Source organism: Oryzias latipes, chromosome 14, assembly GCF_002234675.1.
Source record: "Oryzias latipes chromosome 14, ASM223467v1".
Classification (NCBI taxonomy): Eukaryota; Metazoa; Chordata; class Actinopteri; order Beloniformes; family Adrianichthyidae; genus Oryzias; species Oryzias latipes.
The window spans coordinates 10,355,436-10,369,232 of NC_019872.2; the positions used below are offsets into that span (position 1 = coordinate 10,355,436).

Below are 13,797 nucleotides of genomic sequence, written 5' to 3' on the forward strand. Positions count from 1 at the left end.
TATGGTAGGGAGAACACGCTAATGCAAGGGTGGGGTCATCTAAGTTAGCACAAGGGTTTTAAAGAGAAGTGTGGCCCTGGTCAAACCAAGAGCTCAGTCTTTTCCAAGGGTTCATTCCCAAAGTTTTTTCAATAGACATTAAAGCCTTTGAGTGTAGATACATTCTCTCTCTTTATTATTTCCAAAATTAACCAAAAAACTAAAAAGTAACTGTAAAGTAAAAAAAAAAAAAAAGGAAATAGTAATGTAAAAAAAAACCACTCAAACTTTATTAAACTATTAGGCAAACACATTGGTAAAACTTTATATTAAGATTCCTTAACAAGCTTTGTTAACACATTAACAAGCATTATAAATTAGTTTATAGGGTGTTAGTAAGACATTTATTAGTACAATAAGTCTAATAAGGTTTATTAAATTACTTAGTTAACACATTTACAAGCATTATTATTAGGATGTTTTCAAAATGCTAATGATGCATTTACTGATATTATAGGTGCCTAACAAATGTGTCAGTGTTAATAAGCTTAATAGGATTTATTAACAACCTTTGTTAACAAATTAAGAAGTATTATTATTGTTTGGGGTTCTAGTAAGATATTTATTAGCATTATAGATGCCTGACACAAGCCTAAGTGTTCATAAGCTTAATAAGTTTTATTAACTAACGTAACAAATTAATAGGCTTTATTAATGTGTCAGAAGCTAGTAAGATATTTATTAGCATTATAGATGTCTTGCAAATACCTGAAAGTGTTAATAAGATTTATTAACATCTAAAGTCAGACCATTGTCTTCTAAATCCATATTACTAAACTGCTTATAAGCTTTACAAATGTATTAATTAACTTTGTTAATAGTTTATTAATTGTTTTGCAGCACCCCATCTAAAGTGTGGACGTTTTTTAATACAAACAACCACAAAGCATAAAGATTGTAAAAAGAACTTTATGACATTAAAACAGACTAAACATACACAAATTGTTCTGAAAAAGATATATAAAAATTTAATTCAGACAAATAATTTTTTTTTAAAACATATATACTGTTGTTGGATGACTAGCATCATAGCTAATAAGGATAAACTATTAGCATCTATCCTGAGTGAAACATTCATTGCAAATCCCATCACCAGGAGACAGTTCTCTGCATTCAATGCCAACTGCATTCAACCACTGTTGCCTTGCTTCAAAGTCCACAAGAAAGTTACACAAGCCAGTAGTTTTTGAAGAACGAAGACAATAAACCTACAGGAGCCATGCTAACGCTAACACGCTAACGACCGAACGGTGCAGAATCAAAGATGGGCGGGGCTTTTTTCGTCACCTGTGTGAAAGCAAAGTCTAAGAGCCCATTCAATTGGCTGAAAGTGAGCACGCCTGTTTTGCTGATGAGTTTGATTGACAGATTCATTAGCCAATGGTGACATTAGTTAACCTGCCCATCTTTGATTCAAAATCAAATGGGCAGGTTAGCGTGTTGGCTTTAGCATGGCTCCTGTAGGTTTATTGTCTTCGTTCTTCAAAAATGACTGGCTTGTGTAACTTTCTTGTGGACTTTGAAGCAAGGCAACAGTGGTTGAATGCAGTTGGCATTGAATGCCGAGAATTGTCTCCTGGTGATGGGATTTGCAATGAATGTTTCACTCAGGATAGATACTAATAGTTTATCCTTATTAGCTATGATGCTAGTCATCCAACACCAGTATATATGTTTTAAAAAAAAAATTTATTTGTCTGAATTGAATTTTTATATATCTTTTACAGAACGATTTGTGTATGTTTAGTCTGTTTTAATGTCATAAAGTTCTTTTTACAATCTTTATGCTTTGTGGTTGTTTGTGGTAAAAAACGTCCACACTTTAGATGGGGTGCTGCAAAACAATTAATAAACTATTAACAAAGTTAATTAATACATTTGTAAAGCTTATAAGCAGTTTAGTAATATGGATTTAGAAGACAATGGTCTGACTGTAGATGTTAATAAATCTTATTAACACTTTCAGGTATTTGCAAGACATCTATAATGCTAATAAATATCTTCCTAGCATCTGACACATTAATAAAGCCAAATAATTTGTTAAGTTAGTTAATAAAACTTATTAAGCTTATGAACACTTAGGCTTGTGTCAGGTGTCTGTAATGCTAATAAATATCTTACTAGAACCCTAAACAATAATAATACTTCTTAATTTGTTAACAAAAGTTGTTAATAAATCTTATTAAGCTTATCAACACTGACACATTTGTTAGGCACCTATAATATCAGTAAATGCATCACTAGCATCTTGAAAAATCCTAATAATAATGCTTGTAAATGTGTTAACTAAGTAATTTAATAAACCTTATTAGACTTATTGTACTAATAAATGTCTTACTAACACCCTATAAATTAATTTATAATGCTTGTTAATGTGTTAACAAAGCTTGTTAAAGAATCTTAATATAAAGTGTTACAAACACATTTCATAGGTCCAACTAGAACATTTTGACAGATTTTTGAGACTGGTGTACCACAGAAAATCAATTGGAAGGTCAGTAAGCACCACCAGAGTGAAGGCGAACTGAACTAAAAAGGAGATCTACTATTTTTGAGCAGATTTAAGGATTTTAAATAATATACAGTAAAAAATATAGTAAAGGTTAATTTATAAGCTCTGGTTTAATTTGGATTAGTTACATTTATACATTTCTGGCTGAGATGCGCAACAAACTGTAAAAAGACATTGCATTACTACATTTGCTGCATTGAAATGATCCTATGTGGTACAGGGTGTCTTTTAATTTTGAAAAAAATAATGTGAACATCTGTCAAAGGTTAAAATTATTTCATATTTTGAAAACAGGGTGTTTTCTCTTTATTCCTATGCTAACAGTAACATATCTAGAAATCAGTGGCCTAATTTTATAAAGGGTGAAGTAAGAGTTGGTGATTCCTAGGTTTTGGTCAGTAAGAAATTGACCCAAGTGTTGAAGGTTGCAGACCCCTGTTTTAGGACATAGTGTTGTTTTTTTTAATTGCAGGAATATGGTCCGTTTTTTTTTGTTTTTTGTAAAACAATTCATGTGTGCCAATTGCTTTGCTTGTTAGCAAATAAATGCATTATAGGTTGAAATAAATTAAAATTTAATGCAAATAAGCCCCTCAAAGCAAAAGTCACAATTCACAAAACGTAAATGTTTTACTATTATTTTTCCTTATTGTGTATTTTCTTGGTATCAGGAGCAGATGAAATGTATACTGTTAAAATTTAAAAACATTACATTTTATATATCTTCAATAGTATGTATCAGAAAAACATTTCTTAAAAACTCTTGTTAGAAAAAACGGACAAAAATGACATTTTTTAATGCCTTCTTTATTTTTTTATGCCACTCATTGAAACTACCATTAAATAACAAAAACTGCTAATTGGGTCTGAGTGTTTAAACATGAATAATCTGTTGCATCAAGTGACAGACATTTGTGTTCTCTTCAGTCAAAGCTCAGTTCTGTTAGGGAACATCTGTCACAAACTGACAGCTAACCTTGTTAGAACGATGACTCAAATTGCAAGGTTTTTGCATAGAAAAAACATTGACAGGATGAGAAATTGTTCATGATGACAGCTAAGTGACAGAATGCCAGTGTGAGTCGAATAAAGTGCAGAAACAGACAGTCTAAGGCAGGAAGTCAGGTCAAAAACAACACATCTATTGCTTCAGCGAGCTAAGACAGGAGGATGTTGAAGTGGTGTTGAGATAAAAGGGAAAAGAGGTAGAGAGATTGGTAATAGAGGTTAAACAACAGGATCATCTGAACAGGGATTCACATGTCTGAGAAGATTAAGAGAAAGTGAAACAGATCAAAAGGGAATTCCTATCTATTGAAGGGAATAATTGTTCCCTTTCTTCAATGTAGAGCAGTTAAGACGAGTTTTATCATCTTGGAAAGTTCACACAAACCTGCATTCCGCAATTGCTGCATTTCCTCTGCTAATGTAGTTCACTAACCATTTGGTCTCCCTGAGTCTCTAGAGTCAAAAGTGACCATTCCTTTAGAAACAGCTGCAAGAACTCCAGGGCTTTATTCACACTGCAGGACTTGCTGCACGATTCCCTTGTTATAGTATGGGGTTCACTTTCTGTGGGTAAATAAGGTGAACTGAGGCAGGAAATCAGTGGAGACACTTTACTCCAATTTTCAGTGTTTTTAACATGATCTAGTAGCTTTCTTCTCACAGTGGAGGACATATATGAAGAAAATTAAGCTTAAAATTGCATTTCTGAGTATTTCTTTATTCAAATCATTGTGAATCAAGTTCAGATGAGAAAATGCCATTTGAAAAAGATTGTAATTGTTTCCCAAAAAATACAGTCGGTGGGCCACAAGCTCCCTGCTCCGCTCCATTTACCTGCATTCACCTGCAGACGACTAGATCCATGTACGTCTTTGTTTTTCCTTGTCTAACCTGGCATCTGACTCAAAACTGTACGGCTGGATGGCTCAGATATGGCTCGCCAATTTTTGTTGCACCGGAGTAAACAGAGAGATGATAGGAAGTGGGGAAGGTTTACTCCCCGCCAACAGTCCTGCCCACAACTCAGAGGCAAATTTCTAATGAACTACTGCCGCTCTGCAGAAAATATGTTCTAGAAAACAAAATAGGTTTTGATTATGGCTGAAATTATGGCTATAATCATAATTCAAAGACCACTGGGAACGCTTTTACAATAGATCAAAAGATGATAGGAGTGGGTCTTTAATACTTTTAAATTGTTCAGTCTCTGATCAAAGTATAAAATGAAGGGTTTGTGTTGCTGTTTCCTGCAATGTGAATGCAGCCTTTGTGAGTCTCTTTTTTGGGTCCAACATCTCCTTAACCATCAGGGCTAGTCATTTCTCATCACATCTCATTTGCATCTTCAGTGGTGGATCCTGGCAAGCATTCATCAGCTCCAGAGTCTGTGCAAAGTGGATCTTTATTTCCTTCTGCAGTTTTCTTCTCTTCATTTTTATCAAAGCTGCCCTTCATGCTTGACACCTCTTTAGTTTCTGGAGCCTCATTCTTTCTTTTAATTGCTGGTGGCTCTTTGTCAGTCTTAGCTGCATTTGCAGCCTCCTTGCTCTGTTCATCTGTGTCTGAACCCCCAAAATCTCCCATTTCTTCTGATAAACAGTACATTTCCCTGGAAATTTCCCCTGTGCCTCCTGTGACATCTGTGCCCCCCCAGTGGAGTTTGTGAAACATACCAAAGTCACTATTGTTTTTAGGGTAGTTCCTCCACTGTCTTGACGTCTGGCTGCAGCTGTCGGTTGAGGCCAGAGGCAAGAGGCCATTAAGCAGGCCGTTGGAGGATTCAGGGGGCCTGGGTGAAGCCGACGAGCTGCTTTGCTTTAAAAGGGATGTGGTGATCTTGAACCGGTTTAGTTTTTTCTTCACCTGGCTGATTGCTGGGCAGGTAGAAATCTTGAGCGAGGAATTAGGGTAGGCGAGATTAGAATCCACAGAGCTGCCACTGGCTATTGCACCCTGAAGAGCAGGCTTTCCCGTCTTCATCATGCCCATCACCTCATACCGGAAACTGGAGATGTCCTGCTTTAGCTCCTGTCACACATAAGAACATCAGTCTTTTTATGTTAATAGTAATAGGAAATTTACTTCATCTGGGGTTTATCTATCCAGCTGCATGTAAAACTAAATATAAAACAATTCAAAAGAGCTTGAGCTTTATAAAAAAAAGGCATTAAAACAATTCAAATGCCAAGATAAGTAGGACAGAAACTGTTTTATGCATTTTTAGTTTTAACATGTCTGACAAAATTTAGTTGACATCGAGGAAATATTGTTTTTCCAATTTTCTATTTGTGTAAAGGTTATAGGCATTTTTAACCCTATATAACCATTTGTATCATATTTGATAAATGCATTTCAGAGAACATTGTTTCATTAGCATGATCCAAACTTTTCCTAAAACCCTATTGTGCATAATTTGGACAATATTTGTTTCCCTGTAGTTCATCATCTTTCCACTGGGGGCAGTAGAAGAGCCTTTCATGCTCATTTCAAAATGTCTGCTTCCGCAAAAATATCAAAAGCACTTTTGAAGGGAAAAAGTTTGAAATTTTCAAAACTTTATGGTGAGAATACCTCATCTGTAGTTGTTAATTTCTAAAATGACTACTTCTTGTATTGAAAGAATGCAAAATTTATTGATAATAAATTCTTTAGAAAGAAGTTACACCATGTTAAAATGTGTGGATCAAATTAGAGACAGTAGGTAAATAAGGTGCTTTTTTCCACTCATATCAATATTTTAACATTTCAAACTAACATAGTTTTGAGCAAAAACTTACCAAATTACCCAACATATCATAATTTATACCATCTATATCTCATAAAACTCATATCATAAATTTTATGGATTTAATCAAAGGGTTTAAAAACATCTAAATAAAAATTGGAATTTTCTGTCAATTTTGTGACAGAGTTAAGCCAAGTAATATTCCATAATTTTAAGATCAGTTTAGGTCATATCAGAGAGAAAAAATTAAAAAAAGAAAAAGATTTTTCAATACAACATAACAGCATAGAGATAAATGCTAAGATATGTGTCTTGTGTATTTTACACAAGAAACCTTTGCTTTAACGAAGAGTTTGGAGATTGGATCTGAAACAGCACATCTTAAACTCTTTAACCATGAGAAATCAGAAAAAATATGTAAGTGTCAAAAACTATGAAGCTCGGCTTCATCAGTGTTTCAAGATGTGTTCTTCCCATTTACAAAATGTTTGTCTCCAAAATGTGACTATCAGCTTCTGGAGTTTAAAGTAGAAGTTACAAGACAGGAAAAAGCCTCTTGTGATCTGTTTTGTATGTTTGCAGGTAGATGTGCCTGATGGTGGCTCTTTGCATGTAGTTGCACAAACTAGTTTTTATTGAATATGATCCAGTAACCGATGCAAACAGATAAATAACAGAACAAATAAAAAATGTTCCAGAACAACGTATATTTTTCCCTCTTTGAAATGTTGAGAAATTTTTATTTGTCAGTCACAAATCCATGATGAAATAATTTAATTTAAATGAACTGTTCTAGGTTGGTTTTTGCTTGTGAGACCAAATCCTACCTTAAAGTTGTCTTCAGTTAGTCCCTCTTCTGTCTTTGCATCTCTGATCATGGCAGCCACATAGCGTTTCACCAGGTTCCTTAAAACCTCCTGAATAATACATATAAAATAATAATTATTATTATTATTCTTTGTTTCTCCATAAAAAATGTCACAACATTCTCATGCATTGGGATGAAAAAAAAGTAAAAACTCCTCAGTAAAGGAGGATGATGAGTGTCCTGCTGAGTGTAACTGGCAGCTCTGTTGTCTGTGAGAGTGGAACAGCCCTCCAGTGGCAGATTGAAATTGTGACAGGAAATGCAGTGTGCCCAATGAAACCCAAGCACAACAGCAAGAGGAATATAATATCGTTCATAATGCTGTAGGAAAGATTTACTTTTGTTTACCTGATATTGGTGGTTTGTCCTGAGGTTTTCTGCTGCTCGTCTCTGCAAAAAACATCCAGCAGATTAAAATAAATTGAGATAAAAAGAACCATAAAATGTTATAGACATTACATTTGCAAAATTACCCTTAAAATCTGCGTTTAGTTAATTGTATAATTACAGATTTTTTCTCCTATCTCTACAGTATCTCTACAGCTCTCTAAGACAGAGAAAATTACCTAAGTCAGTTATTGATTATCAGATAATCATTACATTTTCCCAACATATGTATTAATATCTTCAAAATTATGTTGTGTTTGTTTTGGGCCCAACTTACCCCCAGGGTCCCAAAATTTTCTGCACTCTTGAGCCTTGTCCTTTTGCACACTCGCCTCTTGATCCAACACATTAGGTACCAAAAGGATTTGGGGCTGGGAATGATGTTAAAAGGTGTGGGCAAAGTAGCTCCTTCCTCAAAGTAGCTCATCCACAGCTTTGTCCTGGCAAACTTCCACTCAATATCTGCATGATCCTGGAACCACACCAGGACACATTTATAGAGCCTATAGTGTGAAAGTATTGTCATTATTGTGCTTTTGTGCATGTCTCTCTTGTACTCACAGCGATGTGTTGGTAGGAGTTGTTCATCATAGCGATGAGCATGTTGAGAAGCACCACCAGAGATATGACATTGTAAGTTCCAAACATGGTGGCACCAACAAACTCAGTGAACTGGTGGTCTGCATCCACGTTCGTCACGTAGAGGCTGATAAGGCCAAAGATGGACCAGAAAAGAGACTGTAGTGTCTCAAACAACCTGCAAGTCAAAGATATGGGAACATGTAACTCCTTTAAATAATGACCAAAATGGAAATCAGGAAACATAACACCCTTAAAGACCAACTCTGATCATATTTTGATCTATTCAAAATCCCCCCAAAACAGTGTCATTTTCAAGGACATAGTTTCTGCAGATCGGCAGGACTTCATTAGAAATTTGCCTCTGAGTTATGGGTAGGACTGTTGGGACAGAGCAACCCCACCCCATTTCCCTCCCTGTTGCCGAAAACTTGGAGCAAGAAGCTTGTGGCCCGCCCAATGTATTTTCTTCATTAAAAATTTTCTCTTTTTCAAACTGCATTTTTTCATCTGCTCCTGATTCACAATGATTTGAAAAAAGAATAATCAGAAATTGAATTTTAAGCTTAATTTTCTTCACACATGTCCTTTATCATCAGAAAAAGGCCACAAGAACATGCTAAAATCCCATTTTTTATTGGAGTGGGTCTTTAAAGATGAGAATCTTATGATAACTCACGAAGAGAAAGCGTTGTTCTGTTCCACACAGCGAATGCCTTTACATTTCCCTCTCTCATCTGAAGCCTTTGTCTCATAGTAAAAGTACAGCTGGTTCAGCCCGTTAGCAAAAGCCAGCAGAACCTGCAGGAAAATGCATCAAATGTCCAATTTTATGATACTTCTTGTATTCCTTTTGAATGATCTGGAATTGTGTGCAAGGGTTTGTTAGTTCACCAGACAGTAGATGAAGAGGAACTTAAGGATGTCCAGCAGCATTCGCCCAAGAGAGATCTGCAGAGGTCCCAGGTGTGAGTTAGCTGTGAAGAGCGAGATGAGGCGCAGGGAACTGAAGATGTTTGCTATGGCAAACAAGGCCTCAGCTACTAAAGTAGGATGCCACATTTCCCACTGGTTCCTCGGTTTAGTTCCACTGTACTGTAAGTAAAAAGTAAAACGTCATTTAAAGCGGAAATGCTGGAAAAACTAGGTGTAATTTGGATGATTTGATTCACATTATGTACAGGTACATGGCTACCTTTGTGTAGGCTACAATCTTAAGGGAGATGGTGGCCAGGTATAGAGAGTTCATCACAAAGTCCATCAGGTTCCACCAGTCATGGATGTAGTCTTGAAATCCACCATCCCACATTTGCTTGATCTCTGCCCAAATGAATCCTAACAAGTACATCAACATAAAAATGTTGAATCCCACTAGTTGGAAAGAAGATTTATTGATAAACTGGTCTAAAGGTGCAGCTCACATAGCCTCTTATGAAGCACAATTTAAGTTTCTACGGTCCTTCAGCTTGTCAGAAGTCATTGCTCTGTCTCCCCCTCTGGTCACCAGCGGGACCAGTCTTTACAGTACTTCCTCTCCCAGCAACCCCAGATTTCAGTTTCTGAGTGCTGCACACCTCTGATCAAAAACTTACCAAATCACCAAACATATAATTATCTATTTTTCATTAAAACATTTATGTTTTTTCTGTGGATTTCATTAAAGGGTTTTTAAATTTAGAAAATTTTGAATTTTCTCCTAATTGTTTGATATTGTGGGCTTTAAAGGGCAAAGTTGTGTCTCCTTCCAACATTTGAGAAAGCTAAGCAAAATATTTGAATAGAAAAAGAAAATTCTTCCACTCACCCAGCACCCATGGCAAGATCATCCACTCCACGGTGGTTGGTGCTGGTCCCTGCCTGTTCTGCCGGTCTTGCTCTGTGGCAACAATGTGCTGGGAGGCAAGAAGCAGCAGGAACAGGAACGTCAGGTAGGATGCTGTGTGGCAGATAAACTTGATGAAGGGCTTGCGGATGAAGTTGCCATAGCGGCTCTTAGGAGCGATGAGGTAGCAGAAAGCAAACAGAGGGAAGAGGAGGCCAATGAAGACGCAAGTGATTAATTTTCCTGCCCAGTGGCGCCGCCTCCAGCCCGGAAACTCGTCGTACCATCTGGACGCCAACAACTGTTGACAATTAGGCTGGGCTACAAACTATTAAAAATAAAAGATAAAAGAAAAGAGGGCGTTAGTCTTTACATTTTTTTTCATAGAAACAGATGTGGATACAGAGCAACATTTATTATGTCTCATGCACTACAGCTGTATTTAAGGTCACTATATGACACAGCAATCTCTGCCTGAAGCTGTTTCTACTTCACCAGACCAGAGTAACATCGTGACATCAAGCCAAAATGGACACCAATAAAGAGCTTTAGCTAACGGCAGCAAAACAAACTAATGAGGTGCTGGTGAAGCCTGAAAACGAAGGGCTTCCACCGATAACTACTTTCCAACGTATCTGATCTGACATTAAATAAAATGATCAATAGCTGAGTACAGGATAAAACAAATACATTCAAAAACATATTTCCACAAGTTCACATATTGAAAAATCATGATGTCGAGACTTTATTTCAGTCTTTCTTTGAGGGTAGGAGCCAAATTTGTTTCCATGGAAACTACAATTAATAATCTGTTTTGAGGTATGCAGCCCAGAGCTCACATTTCCGTACTTTAACAACGTTAGTGTCAGACAACGTGAGCGGAAAAATGATAGAAATAAAGGACAGGACACAGAGAAGACATTTCTATAATTTTGAAGTGATGTTTATTCTTTCTCACTGGGTTCCTTTATTTCAAGATACACAAAGACAGAACCTCTGCAATTGATTTTTTGGTTCAACATCCTAAAGATTATGTCTTATATATAATAAATACAATGTGACCAAGCCTTTTTAGCTCTCATCTTCAGTCACATTCAGTAAAAAATGACACACTTCACATCAAACAGTGATAGTATAACAAGCCATTGTTTAAAAATGTGTGGCAGTTTTGAGCTACATTGGGTTACTCTCATCCATTTAAATCAAATCTGTTTTGTCACATATAAGTGACTTTTTTTTTGGCTCAGACAAGCAGTTTATAAAGAAGTCACTTGTTCATTTGTACCTTTAAGTTCTTAATAGTAAAAAATAAACTTTTTGCTTTATGTTTTAATAAACACTGACAATGAAAGGAAGGAGAAAAAAAAACATTACCAGAATTACCGGATTAATTAAATTAGAAAAAAAGTAAATTTTCATCTTCATTGGGAATAATGAAGTGCACATTTTTCAAAATCTAATCAGAGCAAAGGATTTTAATTGGCACACACACGCCCTTACATTTCAGTCACAGTTCATTTCAGTACTTCTGTTCTTTTCTACAGTGAATGCTGAAACAAGGTAAGCATCAAGATGCCGCTGCCCTACTTTTACCTGTCACAACTACTTAAAAAACCTGTTGAGGGAAAGTGCCAAATTTGCCCGAGGTGGCTCTTTCACACAACTTGAGTCCGACTGGAGAAGTGTCTCCCCACATGCCGCTTCTGAACTCACAGCCGTCCCTAAGTGCCAGGAAAGTACTTCTTTGCTTTGCAAGTGCAGAGCATCCTTTGGGTGAAGACATGTTTGCCTGCAGTTACCAACATAAAAGGTGTGCTAAACTATTCTCCCCTACTTTTGAAAACACACTTACAAGCTCAAAACTTTGCATTTTTTGTTGGTTTTGCCATATTCTAAAATAAGGAGGTTCTTTTTTTTCATTGCTCGTAAAGCTTTCAGCAACATAAATGTATCATGGCATTTTTAATCACTGGCTTTATGCTTTCTATAAATCTGTACTCTTTTTATAGAAAGACCTTTGGCTTGGAGTCAGTATCTATATTCAGCACCTGTTGACCTATTAAATCAAAATCCACCCACACAGAAAGAAAATATGCTAACACCTCCTCATGACACATGCATTTCTTGATTTTTGAATACACCCACAAACTGATCACACTGTATGTCACCTTCTATGCAACTGAACTAACTAACTCCTACATCAGTATGCAAATAATTTAAGTGTGGGTCTTTTTCATCTAAAATTCGTAAACATGTGAACGATATCTTTATTTAAAAGGAATTCCGTAAAAATGTTTTTTAAAAACTTATAGACTTATTAGTGTTAGTTAAAATTTCATCTGTTTTGTGTTTTAGATGTATGAAAATGGAATTCCTTGAGCACTTTTACGTATTTTTCTTTTTAAACTGATATAAGGCAATGAAAGCTGTTCCAAGCCTATATTTTCACTGTATACAAAAGATTGTCTTACACACACACACACACACACACATATGCTGCATTCATGAGGAAAATTTAAATAAAATAAAACAAGAAAATTTTGTTTGCATTTGGCAAAAACTGGTTTGTGCACAGAAAAGGCAATAGCTATATAAAAATATCTGCATTTGCAAACAGCTGCAGTCATGTGCCTTTTCTGCAAAATTAAAAGCAAAATCACATCATGAAGTTGTCAAAGCTGCACAGAACAGCCTGTACCTTGCTGATTGATAAATGCCTGAATAGATTTTAAGACATCCATGGATAGTTTGGGGGGAACAAATAAAAAGTTAAGAGGATGAGAAGCCAATTATGACAAGAAACCTTTATAAAGTCAGAGTGCATAAACATGTACTTGCTGTTCCTCTCTTTTTCTTCCCATTATTGCAGTGCATGGTGATATAGATTAGAAACTATATATATATATATATAACAAAAAATACACAGCTCCATGTATCTTGATCACATTCTAAATTTGCAGAACTGGAACTATAATTGTTAATTATGTCGGAATATTTCCCATTTTTTACATTGCATATGATAACATTTATTTATAATTAGTAATTTTTGTTATTTAATAATTGACTTTGACACTCTAGAGCGCAGAACTGAATGCACTAATGGTTTTCCAAAACAAAGGAAGGATCTTGCAGTGTAATTTCCTTTCAAACATGTTGAGACTCCAAATTGCAATTTTATGAGAAATCACAAGGGGGCAAAGTGAAACTGCAGCATATGATATCAATAGGTTCCCCTTGATCCCCTCTTCAAACATTTAGGAGACATCCGGCTTCTTCTTTTATGTCACGCTGTGGTTTCTGCGTGAGTAACCTGACTATCTCTTTTCTATAGGAGGATCGGTGCAAATGGGAGTAATCGACTGTTGAAACTGTTCAGTGAAGCTAAGGGGGGCAATAAGCAATCCAATGTTATTATGTTCCTGATAATATTTATCTGATTTGGCCTCCTGCTGCATGAAAGCACGGATTGCTCTGTGAGCCAGGCTTTTAACTGGAAGCCTGTGGAGATTTGTCTTCTGATCATTATGAGCTGCCTTTCAAAACCCTGAGAGCACAGCAGCAGCAAAGCAGAAAACAAACAAAGATGTGACAATAAAACCTTGGGAAACAAACAGGTGTTTGCACACACTGCACACAGCACAAAAGGGTTAAGCAGAGAGCTGTTCTTTATTTTACCGAAGGTCCAAAATGGCCTTTTTGTGAGTCACGGCAACTCTCATGCACAGCCTGTAATATTAAATTGAAAAAAAAAAGCACTTATTGGTTGAGTACCAGATTGATTTCAAGTGTTTTAGCATTATTCTCCAAAATTTAAAAGAGCAAGACAGAGATCACGGTATGAAAATGAAAAAAAAAGA

General features: G+C 36.0%; 1 protein-coding gene across 1 annotated transcript in view; it reads right to left on the reverse strand.

Moving 5' to 3' along the window:
* Positions 1-3,337: 3,337 nt before the first annotated feature.
* Positions 3,338-13,797, reverse strand: part of trpc4 (transient receptor potential cation channel subfamily C member 4) — a 34,202-nt gene continuing 23,742 nt past the window's right edge. Inside the window, exons 7-15 of the mRNA XM_004076298.4 lie at positions 9,923-10,268; positions 9,314-9,453; positions 9,013-9,213; positions 8,798-8,919; positions 8,101-8,296; positions 7,817-8,011; positions 7,501-7,542; positions 7,112-7,201; positions 3,338-5,587 (exon numbers count right to left, since the gene is read on the reverse strand). Of these exons, the coding sequence (XP_004076346.1) occupies positions 4,886-5,587; positions 7,112-7,201; positions 7,501-7,542; positions 7,817-8,011; positions 8,101-8,296; positions 8,798-8,919; positions 9,013-9,213; positions 9,314-9,453; positions 9,923-10,268 (2,034 nt within the window). The 3' untranslated portion in view covers positions 3,338-4,885. The remainder of the gene's footprint in view (positions 5,588-7,111; positions 7,202-7,500; positions 7,543-7,816; positions 8,012-8,100; positions 8,297-8,797; positions 8,920-9,012; positions 9,214-9,313; positions 9,454-9,922; positions 10,269-13,797) is intronic.